The sequence below is a fragment of the Macrotis lagotis genome, chromosome 1, assembly GCF_037893015.1.
Source record: "Macrotis lagotis isolate mMagLag1 chromosome 1, bilby.v1.9.chrom.fasta, whole genome shotgun sequence".
In the NCBI taxonomy this organism is placed as follows: domain Eukaryota; kingdom Metazoa; phylum Chordata; class Mammalia; order Peramelemorphia; family Peramelidae; genus Macrotis; species Macrotis lagotis.
This window is the reverse complement of record NC_133658.1, coordinates 169,088,582-169,115,823: the sequence shown is the minus strand read 5'-3', so window position 1 is coordinate 169,115,823 and position 27,242 is coordinate 169,088,582. Positions and strand designations below refer to the sequence as shown.

Here is a 27,242-nt window from a genome sequence, read left to right as displayed (position 1 = left end):
ACAGGCAGAAGGGAATGAGCCAGTGGTCAGGGAGAGATTAGAAATAAGTGAAAATGGGGGCAACTAGGTGGCACAGTAGATAGAGCACTGACCCTAGAGTTAGGAGGACCTGAGTTCAAATCCAGCCTCAGACATTTAATAATTACCTAGCTGTGTGACCTTGGGCAAGTCACTTAACCCCATTGCCTTGCCAAGGAAGGAAGGAAGGAAGGAAGGAAGGAAGGAAATCAGATGGAACAATCTGCAAAAGGAGACAGGATGAAATGCAATCACTTGAACTAGTATTAAGATTAGCTCTGGTAAGGAATAAACCCATTTCATCATGTGAGGCAGGGGTAAGGGAAGAGAATGTGACCAAAAACATATAATGAAGAGAAAACCAAAAAGAAGAGAAGAGGAAGATCACATCAAACAGTCTCAACTTTTTCTGTAAAATATGAGGCGAGGCTCTGGATTGAGAGTCAGGGGAAGGAAAGCCATGGAAGATAAGATCTAAGAAGGGATGAAGAGATTCGGAATAGTTGCTATGGGAAATAGTATAGTGAATTGATAAGGAAGGTGTGATAGGAGTGCCTAGCAGCAATGAAGGATCATACAATTAAGGTTGTATGACATAAATTCAGAGTGGACCCAGTCAAAATGGTTACTTGATTTTTCTCCACCTTTATTAAGCAGCATAAATGTAGAGGCAAAGGTAATTAATGATGGAAGAGATCCAGGACTAAGGTTTCGCTAGGCACAATTGGCAATATACAAGGACTAATGATTCATAGGAGGATAGCAGAGAGTTGAATTGGTAAACCATTGGGTTAAAATGGGGGGAAAAGGTGATAGGGTGATCAGGGGAGATGACCTGGGAGAGAATTGAAGGATCAGGGTATTGGAGGTCATGTTGTAGATGAAGAGTGGAGTTGTGTAAGAGAAGGCAGAGAAAGAAGTAACAAGTCAATAGATTATAGTCAGATAAGATTATTTCAGAATCCTTGAGCATAGAGATGGTACATTTGTGAGTGAGGATATGACCTCTTTGTGTGTGACTGAAGCATGGTAGAAGGATAGTTAAGTGGAGGTGAGTAAGTTGAGGAACTGAGTAGTTGGGCTATTTAAGGAAGAATCTATATGTATATAAGCTGAAGTTTCTTGGTATGAAGACTGGAGTTAGCAAGGAGAAATAAATGCATTATGAGGCAGATGTCAAACTCCATGAAGAAAGGAAGGAGAGCGATTTGAGGATCTGTGAACAATAGTTACCAAGATTTTGATTAGGTGGTAGAAATTAATAACATGAACTTCAAAGGAAGGGACTTTACAGAATGATGGAGGAACAGGGAGAATCAGGAAATTTAAATGGGGAGTTAGAATTATTCCACTCTTAAACCTCAACCAAGGGGAATGAGTGAAGGTACATCAAGGTGACCAGGCAAGCTGTGTCATCTGGAGTAGAGGCAGCTTACAATAATTGATAGAAGACCAAAGGAGTAGGAAAGGAAAAAAATTTAAATGAAGGAAAATTCATTGCCTGTGGAACAAGTATTCCCAAGGGCATAGCAAAAGGGTTGGGTGAAGTCAGGATGAAATTTTGGAGTGGAAGGGTTAAGGAGGATGGAAATGAGGAATTGGGAGGTGAGAGATATAGATAATGCTCTACAATTCACAGTCACTGGGATGTGAGGAGTATCAGCAGGTGTGAGAATGTTAATCACTGAAGTGAGTACTTTCCTCCAGTGGTACTGATTGCAGCTCATACATCCAATATGAGTCTAATCCAAATCCTCCTATAAATTCACCCAAGAGGCTCCACTTATCATACTAGGATGAATATTTCTTGCCTTTTCCTTCCATCATGAAAAAATACAGTGGAATATACAGACATTCCACAAGTTTCTCTTACTCTCAGCACTTCACCACATATCCCTCCTTTTTTTTATTTGCTTTTTCATGATGCCACCCCCTTTTCTGCTTTTTACACAAATTATATCACTTTATGGATTAAGCATTGTACTTACAATAACTGTGAGATATAGTGGAAAATATTATTCCTAATTTACAATGGAGAAACTGAGATTCACATTATAAAATTACTTTTCCCAAGTTTACACAGCCCCTAATTATTGTAGCAGGCATTGGATTGAAGAACCAAATCCAGATCACTGATCAGTATAATAATTAGCTAATTTTAGACCCAAAGGAAGAATGTAAAATTCTCCTATCCTAAAGAGACAAAATACTTAAGTAGTTGCAAATTTTGTTTATTTTCTGTGTCCCTAAGGCAAGTACCTCACTTGCCTCAACCTATTTTTGACATTACTTCTGAGTTCAAAGCCAATGCTCCTTCTATTCCACTGAGTTGTCTCCCTTTAATCTAAATAGGAAAATGAAAATATTCAACATAGCATAAAACCCACAAATTAAAATGTACCCTTTTCAAATCCTTCAGATTATAAGTAGTCCAGTAAGATGACATAATGAAGGCAGAAATCCAAAATAAATTGGATAACAGACACATATGCATATTTTAAGTGGCAGAGGAACAAAATTTGGTCACTCTGGTCATTCATTTGGAATTGTCAAAAGAGCACATGTGGTTTTAAGATCACACAAACTTCTAAGAGAGAAAAGCTCTAATTATTATGATTTAAAACTTATGGAATGAAGAGGGAAATTTCTTTGGGGAGAACTACTTAGCAGTTCTGACCAATGATGCTACTTTTCTCCTGTTTCAAATAAGTAAACACACCTGATATGGTTGTCTTTTATATAACTAGCATTAAAGAGAGTAGAACCTCAATTTCTTCAAATGTAAAATGGAGGTTCTTTAAAGCTGTGTAAAGGATATTGTATTTCTAGTCAAACCTAAGTTTGAATCACAACTTAATTACTCCCTCTGTGAACTTGAGCAAAAAAATGAACCTTTCTGGGCCTCATTTTCTTCAGCTGTAAAATGAAACAATGAGACTAGATCACTGTACTATAATTCCTTAGATTCAATTCAGGAAAGGCTCCTAAAGAGTCCTAGTTTATGAGTCTATAAAATGAGATTAATTTCTATAAGTTTAGAGCATATGAGGAAATTCAGGCCCAAGTTCATAAAAGAAGTAAGATAACGTCTAAGGTACCAACCCCAAATCTAAAATATGTTAACTTACTGGTAATAGATTGGTGACAGTAATGAGCATGAGAATAAAACATCTCTGTCAGGTCTAATCTTCTAGGAATCTATCAGAGAAGCATTTTGTTTGAAGAATACAAATTTAGTGCAGATCCCTCTACCAAGGTTCTTAGACCTATAAGATGGTTTATCATTAGGGCAGTTAGGTGGCGCAATGAATAGAGCACCAGCCCTTAGAGTCAGGAGGACCTGAGTTCAAATCAGACCTCAGACAATTGATAATTGCCTAGATGTGTGACCTTGGGCAAGTCATTTAACCACATTGTCTTAAATAAATAAAAAATTTTAATTAAAATAATTATTCAACATCAGAAAAGGATTTGATTTTAGCAGTGATAATGACATTCAAGATTATACGTTTCCATCTCTTTTTCTGCCACATGCTAAGGATCATGGAACTTTTCCATCAGATTTCTACTTGAAACTTCCTATGTATGTTTTCTCTCCCATTAGAATTTCCATTCCTTGACAACAGGAATCATCTATATTTTTTCTTTTTTGCATTCATTCAATTCTAGGAATATATACTATAAAAAATGGAGCTGAAAATTCAGACTGAATTGTGATATAACCCATACATCAATGGAGAAAAAAGATAATTTCTTCTTGTAAATTTGGAGTGACTGATTTTTTTATAATAGCCACAGCTGGAAAAAAAAAGTAAACCAATACCTAAGATTCTTTTACATTCTAAGTCTTTGTCCCTAGCTGCCCCTTATAGTAACATTTTTTTTTAGGGACCATAGAATAAGTGATTCTTTTGGTGCAGTATATTTAAAGGAGAAAAATAAATTTCTGCTGTGAATGCCTCTAAAGATGGAAATACAAGAGAAGTAAGCATTGTGACAAAAAGCTATGACATACAGGGAACCAGGTGGTGCAGTGAACAGCACTGGCCTGAAAGGAAAGAGGACCTGAGTTCAAATGTGACCTCAAACATTTAATTATTACCTCTGTGATCTTGGGCAAGTCATTTAACTCCATTACCTTGTAAAAACAAAGCAAACAAAAAAAAAAGCTGTGACACAGACTGTCAAGGAACACAAAAGAAAAAAGATATATGTAAGGGTGGAAATGCATCCTCCACCCAATTGAAGTGATTGATAAGATGCTTTGTCCATATACTTTTCTTATACTCTTATCTTGTGAGGACATATCTGTGAAGCAGTCAATCAGGAGCATTGAACTAAGTGTCAACAGCCTTGTAGGTCAAATTGGGAAGCAGTAAAATGCTTCAAACTATAGGACAGAATGAAAATTGTTTTACACAAGAAGTGTGTTGAGATTGGTTGAGGAGATTTTGTCACAGTCAGTGGGGAGGCTTGTATAAAATAGCAAATCCTTTCAGATTTTGGCATTTCATTAGTGAGCCATGAGATCAGTTTGAGGCAAGCCTCTGATAAGGAATAAGTTAGGAGTGGGGGCAAAGAGCTTTGTCTCTTCTCCCCACCATTTTGACCAGAGGAAGACTTTATTGTTGTTGTCATTGTTGCTGTTCTGTGGTTTCTGACATGTTTGACTTTTCCTTTGGGTTATCTTAGTAAAGATACTGGAGTAGTTTTCTACTTCCTTCTCTAGCTCATTTTTATAGATGAGAAAGTCACACTGCTGTAAGAGTCTGAGGCCAGATTTGAACTCATAAAATTGAGTCTTCCTGACTCCAGCCCAGAACTCTATCCATATACGACTTTAATTACCCAGAGGAAGACTTTAAGAACTTCAAAAGGTCTGGAAGATTTGATCCACTCCTTGACATCATGAATGCCTCAAGAATAACAATATTTGAAGGTAATATCTGCATGGAGCTGAGAACAAACTAGATATACTGGGGAAAGGTATTTTTAGAATGATACAAGGAACAGACCCAGAAAGCTACTCCATATCTTCATGAGGGCCCCCAAAAGAGAGGAAAAGAACTTCCATCAAAAGGACTCTTAGGAGCTGAAAGTCATCACTTCTGTCACATGGGTTCTTTAAAGTTGAGCCTACGTCCCCCCTGAACTTTATATACTTGTAAGAGAGTATGCCTCAGGGCGGCTAGGTGACACAAAGGATAGAGCACCAGCCTTGGAGTCAGGAGTACCTGGGTTCAAATCCAACCTCAGACACTTAATAATTACTTAGCTGTGTGGCCTTGGGCAAGCCACTTAACCCAATTGCCTTGAAAAATCTAAAAAAAGAAGAGAGAGTATGCCTCTTGGTTTAGGTGAGAGGTTTTTAAATCAACTCTTCAAATTATGCTACCTAAGTAAATACCCAATTCTAAAAAGTAATTAAATCTGATTGGCTATTTGAAAGCAGCTGTTAATCATTGTAGAAAACATCCCAGTGTGGGCTCTTAAGCTATAGTACTAGAAACCCTACATTAGCTCCCCAGGCTCCCCTATAGCCCTGAAGAGAGAAGCCTTCCACATTCTGGGGACCACATTCAATGGAAGTTTAGAAAATTGTCTCATCACATGTGTTACAAATATGAAGATAGAAGAAAGAGTAGGATAAGGGCAAAGAAGAGAAATCCAGTCATAAATCAATTAGAAATTTTATTATGGTTTTTCTTTCCTTCTACAGTACATATAAATTTTATATGAGTAGGGATCAGGTTTTCTTCTTCCTCTGAAATGCCACTCAATGTGGAGTATGATAGCTATTCACTTATTAATGATATACTAATTCTAATTATAATGAGTTACCCTCACTAATGAATTACTGTAGTAATTACTGTCATAAAGATTGATTAACACTTTTTTGTTACATGGACTCCTTTGGCATTCTGGTAAAATCTAAGTGTAATCTGGTGTAATCTAAAGTAAAATCTGGTGTAATCTAAAATTACAAAGATATTTTATTTTATATATTTAGAGACATCTTGAGAAGGGTATTCCTAAGATTACAGAGGAAAACACTTGTACCAAAATACAGTTATTAAAATACTAAAAATACAAGTTCACAAACCCCAGGTTATTGTCTAAGTAATAAAGCTAAAAATTAATATTGGTCTTTAACAAAAACTATTCTTCTAAGTGAGTCTGTTGAACTTGGTTATCAAGGGTCTGTTGAACCAAGGTTATTAATAAGCTCTCTTAGTTAAGGAGAATTATTGAAATTTTGTTTTGCCCAACTGTTATCACTTGCTCAAGAGACATGGTTATTCATGAAAATTGCCCAAACCCACCAGTTTACCCTATTCCAAATGAGAGTTTGGGTTTTTATAAGGCATTCTTTGAAGAAACATATCACTGAGTGACACTGTCTTGTATAGTTTTAAGCTAAAGTTTCTGAAAAAATAATTTTCTCAGTAATAATAAAAACAGCTTACATTTAAAGAATACTTTGAGATTCACAAAATACTATAATTTTCTTACTCGTTGGATTCTTATAACAAATCTGTGAGATATATACTACAATCATATTAGGGGAATTTTATTGTCTGGACATAAGTACAGTTAGTAAGCATTACAGGCAACCTATCAGACTCAGTTCTTCCTGACTCAGATAGCCACCATAGCTTATATGCTGCACATACAAACTTCAGCTTTTCTCTAAAAAAAATCATTCTTTTTTAAGACAATACTTTAGAGGCTCATTCCACCTAGCATAGTATATTAACCCCCTTGCTTTTTTTTTTGGATGTCTCTGATATAGGTATCAAACCAGTTGGGAAGTTATAAGTGCCTCTTCCTCTGACAAGAGAACCAACTTGAAAATGTAATATTTTTATTTTCCATCTCTAATAGATGTGACTTGCAAAACATAATTATCTCGTAATTACTTTTTATAGAGACAGCCATTCTGTTCATGACCTTAGGTCCATGAAATGGTAATGAGACAAGGAATAAAACTCAACATTTCTCAGACTTTTGTAGTTTCATTTGGAAAGTGCTCACCACTATTATAATCCTATCCAGTTGATTCCCCTTGACAAAAAGAATCTATGGAAGAGCTCTTCCTACCTTTTGACAACCAGGTTCAAATGCCCCTTTAGAAGATTTGTTTTTGTAAAAGATCAATACTAGTTTTTAGCTTTATTACTTTATTACTTGTGTTTGTTTCACTTGTGCTCAAGTACCTCAAATAGGAAAAACTTCTCAAGGGAAGAGCAATCTTCTTACTTCAATATAATCTTACAGGCTCAAAAAAGTGAGAACAGAATTCAGAATTAATTTAGAAATTTAAAATAAATCCAGGTGCAGTAGAAAAAAGAGAGGATCTGTCTCACTCACCTAAGAAAAATCCCCTCAGTATTGTTAGACCTAGGGGCAGGATCTGTGCAGTTCAAACAGGAGAGAAAATTACGCACCATAAACCATGCCTCACCCAGATAACACATATAGGGTGCCACCTTTAAGAAAGGAGGGGAGGAGGCAAGCTGTTGGCTAAGGGACATTTATCCCAAACCACTAATCTCTTTTTATCTCAAGGTTGCTGCAGGTCTCTTGAAATTCAATGTCCCAGAACAAAGTCCCATTCAACAACTGCTAATTATAGCATTTTTTTAAAAATAACTACGTATACCAGTTGTTTTCCTTATCTCAGCTGTCTCAAAACTACAACTAGAACCATACAGAGAAGATTAACTTTGGTCCAAGATTATCACAATTTGCAGTGGAGTTTCTCTTAATTGCTTTGTCCCATGTCTTAATATACTGAATCCTCAAAGTTATTTGCTTTACCTTGTATAATTCTTCCCAAAAGAAATAAATTTCAATGTGAGGATTTAAGGCTCAGTGGCAGGAAGATGGAGATGATTTTTTTTGTTTGTTTTTGCAAAGCACTGGTGTTATGTGACTTGCCCAAGGTCACACAACTAGTCTGAGTCAGAATTTGAACTCAGGTCCTCCTGACTCTAGAGCAGGTGCTTTATCCACTGTGCCACCTAGATGTCCCTGAGATGATACTTTTTAATAAGGGAGTCTTCAGTGGCATGTCCTAAATCCACCTTATAAGGGACAACCAGCCTATCCTGATTCTGCCTGGTTTTAGTAAATTCACTTTGATCACGGAAGAGGCAAGGAACTAAAGAGAGGAGAAGGGATTCTATCACCTATGGTACCTTTCAGTGAGTAAATAAAAAATTTCCTGAGCTTTTAATGTGTAGCACCTAGCACAATGTGTTACACAAATGTGATAATATTTGTAATATACTTAGAATAGCGTCTGACATATAGCAGGTGCTATATATGCTAGCTATAATTATTATTAAGTTACTATTCTTTAGGATACTAAGTTCTGTTACTCCTTAAGTGGCTAGGAAGAACCTGGAAATGCCAAAGGTCTAAAAAGAAATTAAGAAATTAAAACAATCCCAATTGCTTTGAGGAAAACATTATTAAAAATAAGAAAGAGGCATTCTATATATAGCAGATAAAGAACCCCCTGCTAATATTTACTTTGTAATCCTAAGTAAATCACTTAGCCTCAGACAGGTTGTGTTATACCTAGGACATAGGTAAAGGAGATACTCACCCTAGGAACCTACAATAATGAAAATATGCAACTTTAGTATATTTGTATAAAACTAGGAAGTAAAACTCCATGACCTTGGCAAGACCGTTTTTTTTTTTCCTAGATGCCCATCAGATGCTCATTATTCTTACCCCTGGAATGGAAAAAGGAAAAGGAAAAACATTCTAGGTTTTCTTAAACTCAACCTTCACTCTATTCTGACAAGCATTTGAAGGCAGATTTCAACCCTCAGTAGTCATGATACAAAGAAATTCACATGGATTTGGAACCCAATCTCCGAAGAATATTCAAATAGCTAGAGAAAACAAATTGCACGATGCATACAACATATGTTCTGAATTAATTACATTTATGTTAATGGTAATCGGTAGGGGTGGAGGGCTCTTCCCAGATCTTTGTACTTTCACTGGTTGGGTGAAGTTGATCTTGGACTCTGCAGTGAGCAAAGGTCTAATAATTCATCCGGGAAAAAAAAATCTATATAAGATCTTTGCCATGGTGCAAATGGATGCCTGCATACTTTGGAGTCAAAGAGTATATGTTATATGCCACATACAGCTAGTGTGAGTTTAGAGGTTTGTGTATATAACCTGTATCTGAGTAGGGAGTTAATGAATGTTTGTGAGGTTGAACTGAATTTCCCCTTGCAGATAGAGAAAAAAAACTTACAAGCACACTAAAGCTTAATGAGTGTTGACTTTGGAAACAGCTAGTGGTCTATTTCTTTTATAACAGTGGGGGAAAGGGAAAAATGGAGAAAATGAAAATGGTTTTTTTAATAAAAAGAAGCAAAAACAATGTTAAATGTCAAGATCATAAAAGCCAAGCTGAGCCTTCAAGGAGCCACTCTTGATGAAGAAATGCTAGGGAGATATTTGGCATTTGTACTAACATCCTTTGCATCTGCAAAGCAAGAAAAAGGAAAATGTGGGGAATCTGTTTGTTCAACTCTCTTCAGTTTTCATTTTTCCTGTTCAAGTCAGAGATACATTCATTCTGCTCTCTGGTGAACTTAGTATTTCTCAAGAAAACAAAACTTTGGTTTTGTATTTTTCTTATAATATCTCCAGAATTTCATAACTGGAAAGGAGATCTGATCCATCTCTGAAAAGTCTCAACTAAAAAGAAAAAACATTCCTTCTTCAGTCAGTCTTTGAAAAAATTAAAAAAAAATCAGGTCTGACTCTTCATGACCCCCATCTGGGGTTTTCTTGGCAAAGATAATGGAGTGGTTTGACATTTCTTTCTGCAGCTCATTTTACAAATAAGGAAACTGAAGCAAACCCAGTTAAGTGACTTGCCCAGGGTCATACATCTAGTAAGTATCTAAGGCCAAATTTGAACTTAGGAAAAATGAGTCCTTACTCTATCATTGCATCACTTAGCTGCCCTATCACTAGATACTAACAAGTAGTCTTTGCTTGAAGACTTCTAATGACTGGAAACCCAGTGCCCTCACCTTATCCCCCACCCCATCCCACCCAAGCAGCCCAATGCTATAGTGGACCATCTTACCTGTAGTCTCTCTCTACTTCAAGCTATCCTGCACTAGTAGTAGAATGTATATTCCCTAAAGCCAGGGACAGGAATCCTACCCTCGTTGCATCCAAACCTCTTAGAATTCCTATAAACCTTCCCAAATCTCCCTGGTTGTTAGAGCTTTGAATCTCCTCAAATCTACTACTTGTGATCTCAGTATAGTGTAAATTCCTTTAAAGTAGGATTGTTTTTCATTTGGTCTTTTGTAGCCCTCGAGTCTAGTAAACTCTCAGGTGTTCTAAGAAATTTGGTTTTTTTGTCTCTGCATGAGCAAAGAGAATTTCCACAGAGCAATTTCCTACACCTGAGAGGTTCTTAACTGTTTTTGTGTTATGGACACATAACCTAAAACATATGAACACACAACCCATTCCTTCTCAGAAAGTTTTTAAATAATTAAATTTTATTTAGAGATTAGTTAAAAATAAAACTGAAATCTTTTACCCCCCTCCATCCAAGGTCTTGGATTCCCTGAAATTTATCCACAAACCCCAGGTTAAGAATCCCCACCCTTCAGGGACAACTGGTTGTTGCAGTAGATAGAGCAACTGCCCTATCAGGAGTGAGTGTTGACTTTGGAAATAGCTAGTGGTCTATTTTTTCTACAGTAATGAGGAAAGGGGAAACCTGAGTTCAAATGTGACCTCTGATACTTGATACTTACTGTGTGATCTTGGGCAAGTCACTTAACCCCATTGTCTCACAAAAAAAAAAAAAAGAATTTCCACCCTTCAATGATGAAATCACTGGTATAAACCAAAGAAAAATGTGGGGACTTTGAGAGATCAAAGGAAAAGGGACAAAAGGCAGTGAAATAAGTAGTCACACACATTCCAAAGTCCCACATGAGCCTACCTCTGGTGTTAGCAGCCAGATTCATAATTACAAGTTATTATTGTAAAGGAAGAGGAATGGAAAAGGGAAGGATATTTATTAAGTGCCTTTAATGTACTAAATGTTTTATTCTTACCTCATTTGATCCTCATTAATCCTATGAAATAGTTGAAGAAACTAAGGCAGGAAGGTTAAGTGAGAGTTTTCTACATTCACACAGCTAGTTTCTGAGGTCACATTTGAACTCAGGTTTTCCTGACTCCAAGTCACCCAGTGTGACTGTGCCACCCAACTGACTCTGAGGAAAGCTTTGGGAACATTTGAGTCAGTCAGTGAAGGGAGAAGGATTCTGAGACACAAACGATAGAGAGTGCCCTGCCTTGCTTTTTTGAAAGAGTTGTTCCAGAGCAGAAAATAAAAGGCAGAAGATTTTCAGTTTTTATTCATGGATGGGAAGTGCCTATAGGATTAGCTCTAGATGTTTCAGAAACAGGCTGACAGTATGAGGCTGCAGTTCGTTTCCACACAGTATTTACAGCTTGAACTCAACTTTGCTCTGAGACCTCCCCCTGCCCTCCCTTTCCCCTTTTCCCCTTCTGGATTCAATTCAACTATTAACAGTTCTTGAAGAACTTGGAATTGGCCTCCAGTCCTAGCCAGCTGCCTAGAACTGCAAGTGGCCATGGGCCAATTGCTTAGTTTGAAGACTATTGGAAAGATAAGATAACCTGGTACAATAGAAAGATTTCTGGTTGTGGAATCAGAGGACCAGGTTCAAATCCCATACTTGATGCTTTAATTCTATGTAGGCAAGTCACTTAATGTCCCTGGACCTCAGTACCCTCATCTGTAAAATAAGGACTTTAGGTCACACAAGCAACAAAAGGGACAAGATGTTTCTCTGATTCCCCACAATCTGTAAAATGAGAGAATTTGATTAGTTGATCTACCAGCTTTAGATCTGTAATCCCTATGTCTCCTTTTATTTGAAATCACAAACCACTATTCTATTATTAAAGCAAGCCTAATTCTCTTTACAACTTACACCAAGTGCTCCTAATTATGTCTGATCCCCAGGGCCAAGCAGAACGTTTTGTGGGGTCACAAGTGTAACAAACACTTCCAACTCAGGTAAATGCAACTGACCAGGTCCCCAGAAGTAGGCACAGAATCCCCTAGGACACAAAACTACCACCGTAACATTCATTGGTGGGGACTCTTGCCATAGAGTAGAGCAGGAATAGGAGCAGGGACAATAGTGTGCCAGGAGGGCGACTCAAGAACTAGAAGAACATTGTACACAGTAACATTGTGTTATTATCAACTATGAAAGACTTAGCTCTTCTTAGCAGTACAATGATCAAAGACAATTCCCAAAGACTTGTGATGCAAAATGCCATCCACATCGAGAGAAAAAACTAGGGAGTCTGAATGCAGATCAAAGTATATTTTCACTTTTTTTTTTACTCTTTTTTGTTTTTTCTCCTTTTGTTCTAATTCTTCTGACTAATATAGAAATATGTTTAATGTAGTTATGCACATATGCACATATATCAGATTATTTGCTGTCCTGGAGAAGAGAGAAGGGAAGAAGGGAGAAAAATTTGTAATTTAAAATCTTACTAAAATGAATGTGGAAAACTATCTTCACATGTAATTGGAAAAAAATACAATGCTATTAAAACAAAAAAAAAAATAGATGGTGAGTTCAAAGTCCTTATTCCAGCATGATCCCAGGGTGAAGATGCCTTAGTGTTTCTAGGTTGTTTGCAAGCCTAGCTACAACTGCTGTTTCCTGTCTTTACTTTCACTCCTTTTGGGTGTTACAGGGAATAACTGACCTATTTGCCTTGATCAGTTTTTCACATAGAACCCCATAGCTATCTGGGGTCAGTGAACTTTTAAAATATAAATGTTGACAACTGAATTTCAACATAATTGGTTTCCTTTATAATTATAATTCCATTTATTTTGTTTGAAGATCTAAAAACTTATTCTACACAAGGTTAGAAATCTTTAATAGACTCCCCAAAAGGTCCATGACATGAAAAGGATTAAGTACCACCAGTCTACAAAATCCAACCTCTACTTAAAGACCTACCATAAGGGGAAACCCATTTGCTCTACAGACAGTTCAATCCACTTTTAAATTTGACTGCAGTTTGCATGTAATCTTTTTGGTTCTACCTTCCTGGACCAAGTAAAGAAATTCTATTTCCTCCTCCTAATGATGCTTTCTACCCTAGTCTTCAGTTTTTCGAACTAACTGTCCCTAATTTTAGCAGCTGATCAGGTTTCAGGTATTCTCACCATTATGGTCAAACTCTACATGATTCCAGTTTGTCTATGCCCTTTTTAAGTACCCAGGGGGTGGGGGGGGGGAACTCACAATATCCCATATGTGACTTTCCAGGGAAAAATATATTCACCTTGTTCTGGACAAGATTGTTATCTTTTGTTAAGAAAAATGTCTATAGTGATATGAGCATTCCTCAAAAAAAAAATGTGAGGGGCTATTTTTAAACCATTGTCTCCAGCATCTAACACAGTCATTTGCATGAAGTAGATCCTAAATAAATACTTGCTAAATTAAATGATTATTCCATTTTTAAAAAGGAACAATTTCTCTGTTAAGGGTAGCATACACTTTTTAGATAGTGTTGACACTGGAATCACAAAGACCTGAGTTCAAATCCCATCTTCAGTTCTTATTAGCTGCATGACCCTAGGTAAATTATTTAACCTTTTAAAACCTCATTTCCTTATCTGTAAAAGAAAATAATAAAACATGAATTTATTAATATCTCAGTCAAACTTTTTAAAAGAAAGCTGTCTACATTTGCTTACTCTACCTTCTCTGCTCAACTCTATGCAACTGGTTTCTGATCTCATAACTCAAATGAAACTGCTCTCTCCAAAGTTACTAATGATCTTTAAATGTTCAAATCTGATGGTGTTATCCCAATCCTCATCCTTATTAGCATATCTGCTACTTTGACACTGTTGACTACCCTCTCATCCTAGATGCTCTTTCCTCATTGAGTTTTCATGATATTATTCTCTCCTGATTTTCTACCTCTACCTATTTAACCATTTAACCACTTTAATTTAGAATTCCTTTACTGGTTCATCATCATGTATGCCATAACTCTCCTAACTTTGAGCATTCCCCAACATTCTGTCCTAGGTGTTCTAGGTGTTCTCATTCATTCTCATATTCTCTCTCTCTCTCTCTCTCTCTCTCTCTCTCTCTCTCTCTCTCTCTCTCTCTCTCTCTCTTTCCTCCTCCCCTCCCCTCCCTTCCTCCCTCTCTTCTTCCCCCTCTCTCTCTCCATCCCCCCTTTTTCCTCAATCCCACCCAACAGCTTTCCTATTCTATCACCTGAGATTCATTCATTCAATAAACTTTTATTAAGTGCCTAACCATGCCACCAATTGCCTAACAGCAGTTCAAACTGGATTCCTTAGAGATACCCCAAACAACATATATAAAACCAAGTTCATGTTTCCCCCAATCCCTCCACTCTTCCTAATTCTATCAAGGGCACTCTCCTTTCCATCCCATATTCAATCAGTCACTAAATATGTGTACCTTCACAATCTCTCTCACACCTCTTCCCACTGCTCACTATCCCTAAGTACCACCTTAGTTCATTGCAGCTCTTATCACCTCCCACACAGATTGTTGTTATAGACTGCTAATATTTCTCTCCCCACCTCCAGAGCCTCACCACCCCAGGTCATCCTCCATACTACTGCCAAAGTGATTTTCTTAAAGCATAGATCAACACACCATTTCTCATTTCATTCTTTGGCATCAGTCATCAGACATACCTGCTGGAATGCACTCCTTCCTTACTTCTACCTTGCAGAGATCCTCTCTTCCTTTAAGATGCATCTCAAGCTCTATCTTCTTCATGAAACCTTTCCTTTGCCCCTATTGTTTATGCCCTCCCTCCCAAGCTATCAAATCTAATTACTTTGTACTTGTTTACTTTTTAATATTTATGTTCATATACTTTATAAATGTGTTCTGTACATATACTTGTTTTCTCCCGTTCCTTGCAAGCAGGTGTTTTCTTCTTTATATTTGTGTTCCCAATACTGAGCATAGAACATAGTAGGTTACTAATAAATTGGTTGATCATTTCCTAGAGTTGTGAAGGAAGACCCATAATCCAGTCTAAATGTTCAAATTTGTATTGATACAGATTACGGTAGAGCAAATGAGAAAAAAGATGACAACATAAACTAGAGAGTCCCTTTAGTGAGGGTAAGGAAATATCAGAAATTTCTGCATGAGTGTGGAGGAGAAGTAAATCTGTGAATGAGAAAGAAGGCAATGTGAAATACAAAGAGAAGTTAAGGGGATGAATTGGATTATATCAAAAGGAAAAACCAGTTCAATCGCACAATAAGTAAATAGGGACAATAATGAGTGGAAAGATTTGGTTGTGTTTGGTGTCCATACAATTTACATATAATTATACCAGTATTGGGCAACCAAATGAGAAAACTAGGTCAGAATCTACATTTAAATGACAAACTTCTCTAGTCTCTATAGGGCTTTAAAAGGTAAATAGAACTATTTATATTTCACCCAAGAGTCACTATAATTTAATAAAAAGGGAGGTAACATGATCAGATGAACACTTAAAAAAATAATTTGGCAGGCATGTGTAGCCTGGCTAGGAGTGATAAGAGATAAGGTGGATGAGTGAGTTGGCCCAGTGGGCTCAAGAGGAGCTCAAGAGGACCCAGAGTATTTTGTTTTGTTTTGTTTTATGTCATATATAACTGTATACAAGAGAACCTTAAAATGACTATGCCTCAAAGATTTGAAGATAGCCATCGTGTCACATCCAATCTAACTTTCTCTTCTCCAGGTTTTTCAACCATTCCTACCACATCATAATTTCAAATCCCTTAGCTATCCTTGCAATCCTAGTATGACACCAGTGAACTGCTTTTAGCACTATGTAATGACACTTGGGGTACTCAGAATAAACACCCCAAGCTGATTTGTGAGTCGCCTTCTTAAACCTAGAGAAAAACAACAAATAATTATTTAGTTGTTGTAGTTTTATTGCTTACCTTTCTTAACCTCATTTGGGGTTTTCTTGGCAAAGACACTGGAGTGGTTTGCCATTTCCTTCTATAGATATTTTTACAGCTGAGGAAACTGAGGCAAATGGAATTAAGGTGCTTGCCCACAATCACACAACCAGCAAGTTTCCAAGCTGGATTTGATCTCAGGACTTCCTGACTCCAGTGCTCTATTCACTGCACCATCTAACTGCCCCCCAAAAATTATTTTGATTTTATTATTAACAACAAAATAACTATCTGAAGAAGGAAAGAAATATTTAATCTCCCCATCTCCTTCCTCTGAACACACTGAAGCTTATTAATAGCTTTATAAATAGCCTTCTCATGACTGAACATGTTGCTTCAGATTTGATCTGACCGGGTCAGAGTTCAGTAGAATTTTCATTTCCTTCACATTTCTATTAATTTGTCCCCAAAACAGGAGTAGACCTAGTATTCAGGGCACAAGTAGACAACTGCTAGTGGGCTGAACCCACCACAGGGGGAGACTCTGTAATGTCCAAAAAAGAATGGAACCAAAGCTGTCAGTCTTTTTCAATGCCCTAAATGCAGTTAGCTTATTACAGTTTCCCCCGATTATAGACAAATAAATCCTTCATTTCCCTTTTTGTGTGCATTCAGATGGAAGAAAATATGCATATTCTACCTTCCATTTGTCCTTAAATTCCACCTTTGGGGGTCTGAGTGATCCAAGGCACCTTTATTCATCAGATGAGTTCAGATGCATTTTCTTATAGAAGATTTCATGATTCTTTACTTCTTTTGGGGGGGGTGTAATTTTTTTTTATTTAAGGCAATGTGATTTAAGTGACTTACTCATGGTCACACAACTAGGTAATTATCAATTGTCTGAGGTCACATTTGAACTCAGGTCCTCCTGACTCCAGGGCCGGTGCTCTATCCACTGTGCCACCTAGTTACCCTCTAATTCTTTACTGTTTTGACTTCATACTCCTCTATTAATGGTCAGAGATCTAATTTTTAGTTTTAATTTTTGAATTTCCAAGGGTTTATTTCTTCCAAGTGTAGCATTTTTGTACTGAGTGGAGTTTAGATGTTTGGTTTTTTTAAGGCTTTGAAAATTAACTAAAAAGTAATTAGACACCAGATTAAGCATCTTCAAAAAAATTCATTATGACACTCTCTTATTCAAGAAATCTTAATAGCCTATTACCTAGAAGATAAACTCCAAATTCTTTACCTAGAACTGAAAGCCCTCCACAATATAGCATTATCTTTCATTTCCATTGTTCCAACCAAAATGACTTCCTCATCATTCCTTGAGCACTCTTTTAAGTATTCTATTTCTGTTCCTTTTGCTCAGGCCATTCTCTCTGCCTGGAATGCTCCCCTTCGCCACTTCTCCTTCTCCAAATTGTACTGTTTCAATCTCCTAGAATTTATTTACCACCTTTTAAAGTGGTTAACTCTCTTTTCCTAAAAGGACATGTTTTCATGTTACACTCCATTTTATATAGTCTTTGAAGATAAACTTTTATGTTCCCAACATTGCTTAGCCCAGTGTTTTTCCCAATATAGTGGTGTTCAATTGCTCATTCTTTGTTATTGATTGTTACTCTAGTTAAAATATACTGTTAGCCAGCAGTTTCCAACTGAACTAAGTACTTTTCCAATTTCTCCAAGGAAATGTCTGCTTATAGAGGAGATTTTTTTAACCATGCCATGAAACTCTAATAGGAGATTATCTGAATCAGATAATGAATTCAAAATTTCAAGATTAGTTAGAGGATGGTTTCAAGGTACCCACTTTCTTGTGATACCTTTTTGAGTTCTCCAATGTTCATGTCATGATTTTAATTGTTAGTTTATTTTTTCTTTTGTTCCCACGGGGGAAACTGTGCTGAAAATGTATCAGAGAAGGATTTGAATTATATTATACCCTAGGTCACTGCCAAATGTAAGCTCCTACAAGTCTATGAAAGTAAAGGAATAGCAGTGGTTTTTCATTTTTTACATGCCTGCAGAAAGCCCCAGTGTATTAGGGGAAGACAGAAAAGACACTGTTGGAGAATAAGCACTAGCAACTACTGCTGGGACTAGTATAATGAAGTAAAAATGGTCCTGACTTGAAAATCAAGTCTAGAGTCTACTCCTAACTCTGACACTATAGAACCACTTGGTTTTAACATTCCTAGGCCTTAGTTGTCTACAAAGTGGGGATGATGATGATTTCTGTCTCACTAGTCTGTTGTGAGAATCAAATGAGATCATGAATATGGCCTACTTTTTAAATTAAGTTATCCTAAAATATGATTATATTTCCATAAGTATTCATATTAACATAAATGCAAAATATAATATTTTCTATTGGCCTGGAATTCCATAAATGCTCTATATGTGCATGTAAAGATATGAAATGACTATATAAGTATGTATCTGTATGTAATTATATACATATACATGCATGTATTTGTGCATGTGTACATGTTTTATGTTGTGTGTTACATGTATATGTTGAAGGGAAGAATCTGAACTCTAGGTCAGTGATCCTGACTTCATTTCCTAGCAAAATTCAAGAATGTGTTATGTTAGTGAACATTTAGAAAAAAGTAGTGATTACAAATAGCATTGTTTCATCAAGAACCTATCATGCCAAACTAACCATAATTCTTTTTTTATCAAGTTTACTATACTGGTAGATAAGAGAATGATACTAATTGCCTATGATTTAGAAAAGCATTTAATAAAATCTCTAAATTTCTTGCTGTTTGTTTTTTAAAGATGGGCTGATGACAAGAGAATAACCCAGATAGGTGGATTTGAATTTGTTTGAATGGCTTGGCCTAAAAAGCAGCTTGAAAGGAAGCTTATAACAGGGTGTTATGTGTTGTGTGTTTGGTTGAAATTTTTATGAATGATAAAGGCATAGATGGCATGCTTGTCAAATTTACAAATGACTCTAAGCTAGGAGGGAAACATTGAAAGACAAATTAGGATTCAAACAGATCTTGACAAGCTATAACTTTGAAGAGAATCTAGCAAAATTAAATCTAATAGGGATAAATGTAAAGTTTTATAAATAAATTAAAGACTCATCTCAGTGACATAGTAGATAGAATGCTGAATCTGGAGTCAGATTGTATTAATCACTTAATCTCTATTTGTCTCAATTTATTCACCGGTAAAGTGAGTTTTAATAGCACCTATATCTCTCAAGGAATTGTGAGGATCAAATGAAATGATAAACCAACAGATTTAAATTACTATATAAATGTTAGATAGCTATTAAAATAACAAAATTTCATGTATAAAAGACTGGACAAAGCCTAGAAAGATAGCAATATATCTGAAAAGGATTTAGGAGATTTGGTGAGCTGCAAATTCTATATGAATTTACAATTTGACATGATAGCCAAAGGAGGAAATGACTATTTGAGTTACATTGAGAGAGATAGAATCCATAAATATGATGACAGTTGCACTATAGTTTTCTCACATGTAGATTGTGTTCAGTCCTAGTTGCCATATTTTAGGAAGATTATCAGTAAGCTTGAAAGTGTCCAGAGAATAGCCAGGTTGATGAAAAGTCTTTACTTAGCTCATGATATTGTGCCATGAAGAGTCAGACACAACTGAAAAACTACTCAGCAACTAAAAAGAGAGGTCAGGTTGGTATATAACCTGGAGAAGAGAAAATAGGGGAAATAAGAGATCCATCTTTAGTATGTGAAAAATGGTATGTGGAAGAGGAACCAGACCCATTATGTTTGGTCCAATGGGGTAAAACTAGGAGTGATGATGAGAAATCAAAGAAGTTAACTCAGGCTCACTAGAAGGAAAAATTTCCTTGCTAAATTAAAGCTGTCCCAATGTGGACCATTTGTCTTGTGAGTTTTCCCTCACCAAAGGTCATTGAGCAAAAGCTAGATAAAGAATAATCTGGGGTGTTAGAGTGGAGATTCTTTTTTTTTAATGTGTTGGACTAGATGACTATTGAAGTTTCTTCCCAATCTGTGATTTTGGTACTGGATGTTTCTGTTATAGTAGGAAGAGCACTAAACAAAATCACGAGAGACCTGAGTTGATGTTTCAATTCTGTTGTCATACACTAATGGAATATAAATGTAAAATGAGGGAATAGGGTTAAATCATCTCTGTGGGTGATTCCAGTTCCAGAATTTTACAAATGCAAATCTTCTGTAAATTAGGCAAAGAATATTTATACTACCTCTCTGCCATGATTATTGAGAGAAAAGAGTTTTGAAAACCATAAAGAACTGCATGTCAACTATGTCAAAAATCATAATGTTAATCAGTTTTCAGGAGATACACCAAATTTATAAAATGTCTATCTCCAGAGACCGTTTATCCAATATTGATTATATGATGGCCTTTTTATGTTTGGGGAAGTTTGTTGTTCAGTGGATAAAGAACTTAGAATAAGATTTATCTTGCTGAATTCAAATCTGACCTCAAACCCTAGCTGTGTGACCCTGGGCAGGTCACTTAAACCTGTTTGCCTTGGTTTCTTCATCTGTAAAATGATCTGGAGTTGGAAATGGTAAACCACTCTAGTGTCTTTAACAAGAAAACTCCAAATGGGATCATAAAGAGTAAGACATGACTGCAACAACTCAACAACAACATTAATTTTGTGTTTAAACTTATTCATTTGTAACAGATTGGGTGACTGCATGTGCCTGGATGTTAAAGTGAACTCAAAACAATTCAGCAAAGTCACTTCAGAAATTGTCCTATGATCATGCTGATATAATAAGGATAGTTCAAATACATTTCTTTTATTTCTTGATTTCCCAGTGATTTTATTGAAACAAATATATCTGTAGTAGCAGTGGATATAGCAAAAAAAAAAGTAGTAGCTAACCTATACAATTAGGGTTGAGAACACCTGAAATCAAATCTTACCACAGTTACTTGTTAGTTGTGTGACTCAAGCCACATCACTTAGCCTCTGTTTGCCTCAGTTTCCTCATTTATAAAATGGGAATAATAATAGCTCCCATTTCACAGGGGCTGTTGGGAGGATCTGCTGAGATAATATGTGAAACATGTAAATTTGCAACATCAAAACACTAGTTGAAGTTATATCATTAGCAGTAGCAATAATAATAATAATAATAATAATAATAATAAATGCTAGCAATTAAGTGGTAGTAGTTATCATCATTCAAGGTTGAAGTAGTAAGAGTTGATAGCATTTAAGGTTCCCAAAAGTGCTTTACATGTTACATCAATTGATCCTCCTAACAACCCCTATGAGATGGGTGCTGTTATTATTCCCATATTATAAATGAGGAAATTGAGGCAGACAGCAGTTAAATGCCTTGCCTAAGGTCTTGCTCATTCCAAATCTAGCAGTCTAGTTTAGTAAATATAGGTCCTTGAAGTTCTCCATCAATTAATTCAACACTCATTTATTAAGTACCCTCTGTATTTCAGACCACATGGTAAGTCTTGGCAACCAAAAAAAAAAAAAAGGCAACAGACAGTCCCTGAGCTTAATGGTCTTATTTTCAATCAGGGAAAATATATAAAAGAAAATAGCAAATATTAATAAAAAGTTAATATAAAGTAATTAGAGGTGCCACTAGTAGAAGAAGAAAAGGAAATCAGAAAAGGCTTTGTGTTATTTCATTTTTGTCTTTATATCCTCAGTCCTTAGAACAGTGTCAGGAACATATTCATTTTTGAGAAACTATTTATTGATTAATTAACTAATTGGGATGGAATTTGAGATCTGAAAGGAGCTAGAAATTTGAAGAAGACAAGGTCCTAGAAGGAATGCCCTCCAGGCACAGGGGATAGGCAACCTGTTCAAAAACACTAACTCAGCAGGTGGAAATTCCCCAAAATACACAGCAATAGACATATTGTAGATAACTGAGAAATAGCAAAATTTTACTAGCTCCTTTGATGTCTCTATTAATATTCTAGTGCTGGAATGATTCGCTCTCCATTTTCAGGAGATATATATGCTTATATATAAATATATGCATATATATACATGCATTACATATATACATACATAGACATGATAACAGGTGAAAGGCACTGTGGAAAAGCTGAGTTCAAACTTGACCTCACACTTATTAGCTGTGTGATCCTGGACAAGTCACTTAACTTTCTTAACTTTACTCCAAATCATGGAAATAAAATCACAAATTTACTTCAAGTAATACACAAAATTATTAGGGCAGGTCATTCATAGTGAGGTTTGGATCAACTGTTGCTGTTCCTTTGTTCTAAAATGAACATGCTCCTGAATTGTAAAGTGTTTCCTCTCCTGAGAACTTCTTGCATAGATTCTGCTAATAAACAAAAATTTTAAATTAAAAAAAGGGGTAGAATGTCATATTAAAAAAATTGTGGGGGGCAGCTAGGTGGTGCAGTAGACAGAGCACCAGCCCTGGAGTCAGGAGTACCTGAGTTCAAATCCGACCTCACACACTTAATAATTACCTAGCTGTGTGGCCTTGGGCAAGCCACTTAACCCCATTTCCTAGCAAAAACCTAAAAGAAAATTATGTCAGCCAGTTTGACGGGATTAAAGATTATGCAAAGGACAAGTAATTTGCAAAGAGCCTAGAAAAGTAGGTTAGAGCCAGATTGCAAAGGACTTTAAAGGCCCAACAGAGGTTTTATTTGATTATGTCAGTGATACGGAACCACTGAGCCTTTTTGAGCAAGAAATGACAAGGCACAACAAGCTTTAAGATTAACACTTTTGTTGCTACAGACAAAATAGATTGAAAAGGAAAGAGAATTGCAGTAAGGAAATCAATTAGGCTATTACAATGGTTTGAAATATGCCACCAAGTTCATATTCATAGAACTTTTCATATTTTCAACTGACACTTTTTGGGAAAACTAAATAGTTTGCCATATATTGCTGTAATATAAACTGAGGTCCAATTAATGGTTTCCTTCATGAAATGTTTCTGCTGATGAAGAGGACTCAGTTAAAAATGCCCTTTAAAATAATGATCCAATTTAAAAGAGTAAATCTGTGTCTAAAAATGAATGTTTCCTTAGATATTCTGTATACTCTATGATTTTCAAAAAAAAAAAGTTTCCCATTAGGGAAGTAGAGAGTCAGGAAAACTTCAACTCAATCTCTTTTCCAAAAGTTAGAATAATTAGGATGCATTATTTGAGACTATGCCTATACAAGAACTTTAAATGGTACTTTACCTTTTCCACTGGCTGGGTTCCAAGTCATGTTTATTAACAATTTTTGACAGGCCTAATTATTATGCCAGTACCTAATCTTAAGGGTCCTGGTTTTAGTGCCAGATGTAAAGAGGACTATTCATTTCCTTTTCCTGGGTTCTAATGCTAAGAGGTCAGTTTCTGATCTCTAAGAGGGCAAGTTGAATGATTCTCCATCAGGGATGGTATGGACAGTGTTCTTGGTTGGGCATAGGATTAATCACATGGTCTTTTCTAGCCTAGAGATTCTCTGATTCTGAGCCTTTATGGATCTACAAACTTATCTCCCCAAACAACAGGAAGATATCCTAGCAAGAACTGAGTGATATTAAACAGCTATGTGTCATAGGGCAAGTCATTTCATTCAGGCAGACTATATACATAAAATAAGGAATCTATGACCTATGATTGCTTTTTCCAGATGTTGAAGTAATTGATGATTAGAATGTTGCCATGATTGGCTTTCCATTTTCAGGAGGTATGTGCCTATATATATATATATATATATATATATATATATATATATATATATATATATATATAGAGAGAGAGAGAGAGAGAGAGAGAGAGGTGTATATACATGCATGTATGTGTATACAGGTGAAAAACATTATAGAAGGCTTAAATTCAAATGTGACATCAGATTCTTATTAGCTGTGGGTAAATCTCTTAATCTCTGTTTGTCTTAATCTGCTGGAGAAGGAAAGAGCAAACCATTCCAATATCTTTGCCAAGAAAACCCTATGGACAGTATAGAATGCAGGGTCACAAATAGTCAAATCCAGACTGAATGACTCAACAACAACCACAAGTGACTCCAAGAATTACAACTCACCCCAGGCCACTGGAATACTGTTATGGCCTAGTTAAATCAATTATTTCAATTTAACAAACATATTTTGAACTCTGTCCATGTGTAGACCCCTTTACTAAGGACTGAGGAAAATGAACAAGGTAGTCTCAATCCCTCTAGAAGCTCACAAGCACAGATGAGACATCTTCATTTATTTTAATGGTAGACTTAGGGACCAAAGTTTTCTGCTTTGCTTTGGATCATCATCCTTCAGAAAAAACCACATGGCAACCTATATATTGACTGCTGACCCAAGTCTAGTAGAGAAACAAATTTCCTGTGCTGGCATTTCAGTCCCTGGTGTCTTTTGTCAGATTCCAAATGGAAATCCTTGAGTCATTAATAACAGTCTTAAAAACCAAAAGAAATCCAGCTGTTGGAAAACAGCAAATATTGCCAGAGTTGCACCAGCTAACCTCAGGACTTTTCTTTGTCCTCTGTCTCTTTATGGTTAAGGACTAAGGTTCATATTGTTAAACTGTAGAATTTCTGCATCATCTGTGAGTCCCATTGATGGTATTATTAGTCCATAAAGATGGGATATTCGTTTACTAGCTTTGGAAATAGATCGTTCTGTTCTTGGACATCAGCTTTAATAGCACCAGTAGATCCACTTCACCCTTAGGAGGTGGGAGTTTGAGAAAAAGAAAGCATCAGATTGAGAATCAAAAGATCTGGATCTTAATCTGATTGACAGAGAAAAAATATATTTAATAAGGCAAAAGAATAAAGGTTTTCATAGTTATAATTCCATCTCTCAGACCAAAGCTTTCCTGTGCACAAGTGGGTCCATTTCCAGAATGCACTCCTTCTTCAACTTCACCTCCCAGCTTCCTTCATTCTCTTGATCTTGCCATCACCCATAAATATTCCACGTTCATATTTATAAACTTTGAAATTCCTTTATCTGCTCATAAACTGTTGTCATTTCAACCTCTCCCTCTACATTACAACTCCAAACCCCATTCTTTATCCTCACTATTCCAGTCCCTTCACCCTTCAGTTCTTTCCCAAGTGATCATCTCCACAACTGACTACTTCTCTTCCCTTTGTGAACTTGACCCCTTAGCAGACCAGTTAACTTCCATACTATCCTCTTCTCTAGAAACCTTAACCCCTTAATCCCCTTAAACATCTTGCCTATCAAATCATGATCTTAGATTATTCTCACTACTCCCAATCTCCCATCTCCTTTGCTGTAGAAGAAAGCTGGGGAAAAATCTTAATACCATGCTGATTGAGTCCATTTCAAGATTACCTTATATAATCTGAACTGGGTTCCCACTGTTTTACCTCCTTTCTTTCAACTCTCAAATTTATCCTTCTAAAATACAGATCTAATCATGCCATATCTATTCCCCCATTCAACAAACTCCTTTGATTCCCTATTGCCTCCAAGATCAAATATAAAATCCCTTGTTTAGCTTTCAAAGGCCTTCATAACCTGTCCCCTTCCTGCTTTTTCCAGTCTTCTTATGATACACTTCTCTCTAAGTATTTAGTAACCCAATTACACTGGCCTCCTTCCTCTTCTTCATATGAAATACATCATCTCCAAACCCCAAGCATTTTCATCTACTGAACTCTAAACCTGGACCACTCTTTCTCTTCCTTATCTCTGCCCTCCTGACTGCCCTGGCTTCCTTCAAGTCTCAACTAAGATCCTATCTTCTGCAAAAAGCCTTTCCCAGAAGCATTCCCTCTCATTATCTTCCAATTTATCCTGTATGTAACTTGTTTATATTTTGCATGTTATATCACCCCCCCACTCTCCAATTAGGTTGAGAATTCTTTAAGAGCACAGACAGCTTTTTTTAAGATTAAATTTTTTAGCCTTCTTTTGTATCCTCAGACAGGTACAGAACAGGTATTTAATTACTGCTGCCTTGACTTGATTGACTTGAGACCATAGATAAGATCAAGCTTCCTACTAGAGGAATTTCCTCTTGCCCCCCTGATATTAGTGCTTACTTTCTCTTGAAATTATCTCATATAATTTTCTATTTACTTAACTGAAGTACCTATATTCCCTTGTAGAATTTAAATCTTCTGAAAATAGAAACTATTTCAATTTTACCTTTTACCCAGCATAGTACCAGGTTAAAAAATATTGGTGGAGGGGGGTGGTCTAGACCTATGATTCTACCAAGATGAAGAAGTCTTAGTATGGGGACTCCCTCCATGAATGCAGATCTACAACTCATCCTAAACAACAGTGCTAAAATATTGCCTAGGGCACTGAGATGTTGCTGGTTATCACAAAATTTCTATGTGTCAGAAGGAAGGACTAAGGCCTAAGTTTTCCTAATGGCAAGACCAGGCTCCTTGCTGCTATGCTATTGCACCTTTTACATCATAAGAACTTAATATTTATTGAATTATCTGAGAGCTAACCAAAGATATTCACCATTGAAGACCTTTCTAAAATCTCTTCTATACTGGCTTAAGAGAACATTTGAATCTTTCTGTGATGATTAAGCACCTTTCAGCTCTGCAGAGTAATTTTCTGAATAATACTAAATATTGTATAAGTCATCAATAGACCAACAGGTATTGATTGAACATCTAATGTCATGCACAGGACTGTGTTAATAAGCATATTAAGGAAATATAGAAGAAAAGTAATTGAAATAGAACACAGAAAAAAATTTTGATTAATTAAATCTTTTGATTAATCTTTCTCTCTTGTCAAGGCTGCCTCCAGGGAAAGGTATAAAGACCATTCAGTTTTCTTTGTTTTAGAAGGATTCTTATAGACAACACTATTTTAAAGTTGATGGCATGCCAAGGAAATGGAAAATGGCTTTTATAAAACCATGATTCAGTTTGAAATTCCTTCCTTACAGATTCGACTGAATAGCAGGGGACTGATCTACTCTGTTGGCTTGCTCTTGGCCTCAGTTTTTGTCACGGTAAGTATACAGCTTTCCAGTTGGTATTTTTATCTCTATGGACTATTTCTCTTCATCTCCTCCATCGACCTTTTCATGCCTATATTTGTTTGGACATCTTCTGCTGAGAGCATTTTCCTGATGGTCTTGTGCTTTATGGTGATTTGGAGCAATCTTATTTAAGACCCAGCCA

The 27,242-nt window shown here is 36.3% G+C and overlaps 1 protein-coding gene across 4 annotated transcripts in view; it reads left to right on the top strand.

The window, feature by feature from the left end:
• Window positions 1-27,242, top strand: part of SLC24A3 (solute carrier family 24 member 3) — an 835,148-nt gene that overhangs the window by 792,549 nt on the left and 15,357 nt on the right. For all 4 annotated transcript variants that reach the window (XM_074209360.1, XM_074209362.1, XM_074209363.1 and 1 more), the window contains exon 16: window positions 27,005-27,070. In XM_074209360.1, the coding sequence (XP_074065461.1) occupies window positions 27,005-27,070 (66 nt within the window). The remainder of the gene's footprint in view (window positions 1-27,004; window positions 27,071-27,242) is intronic.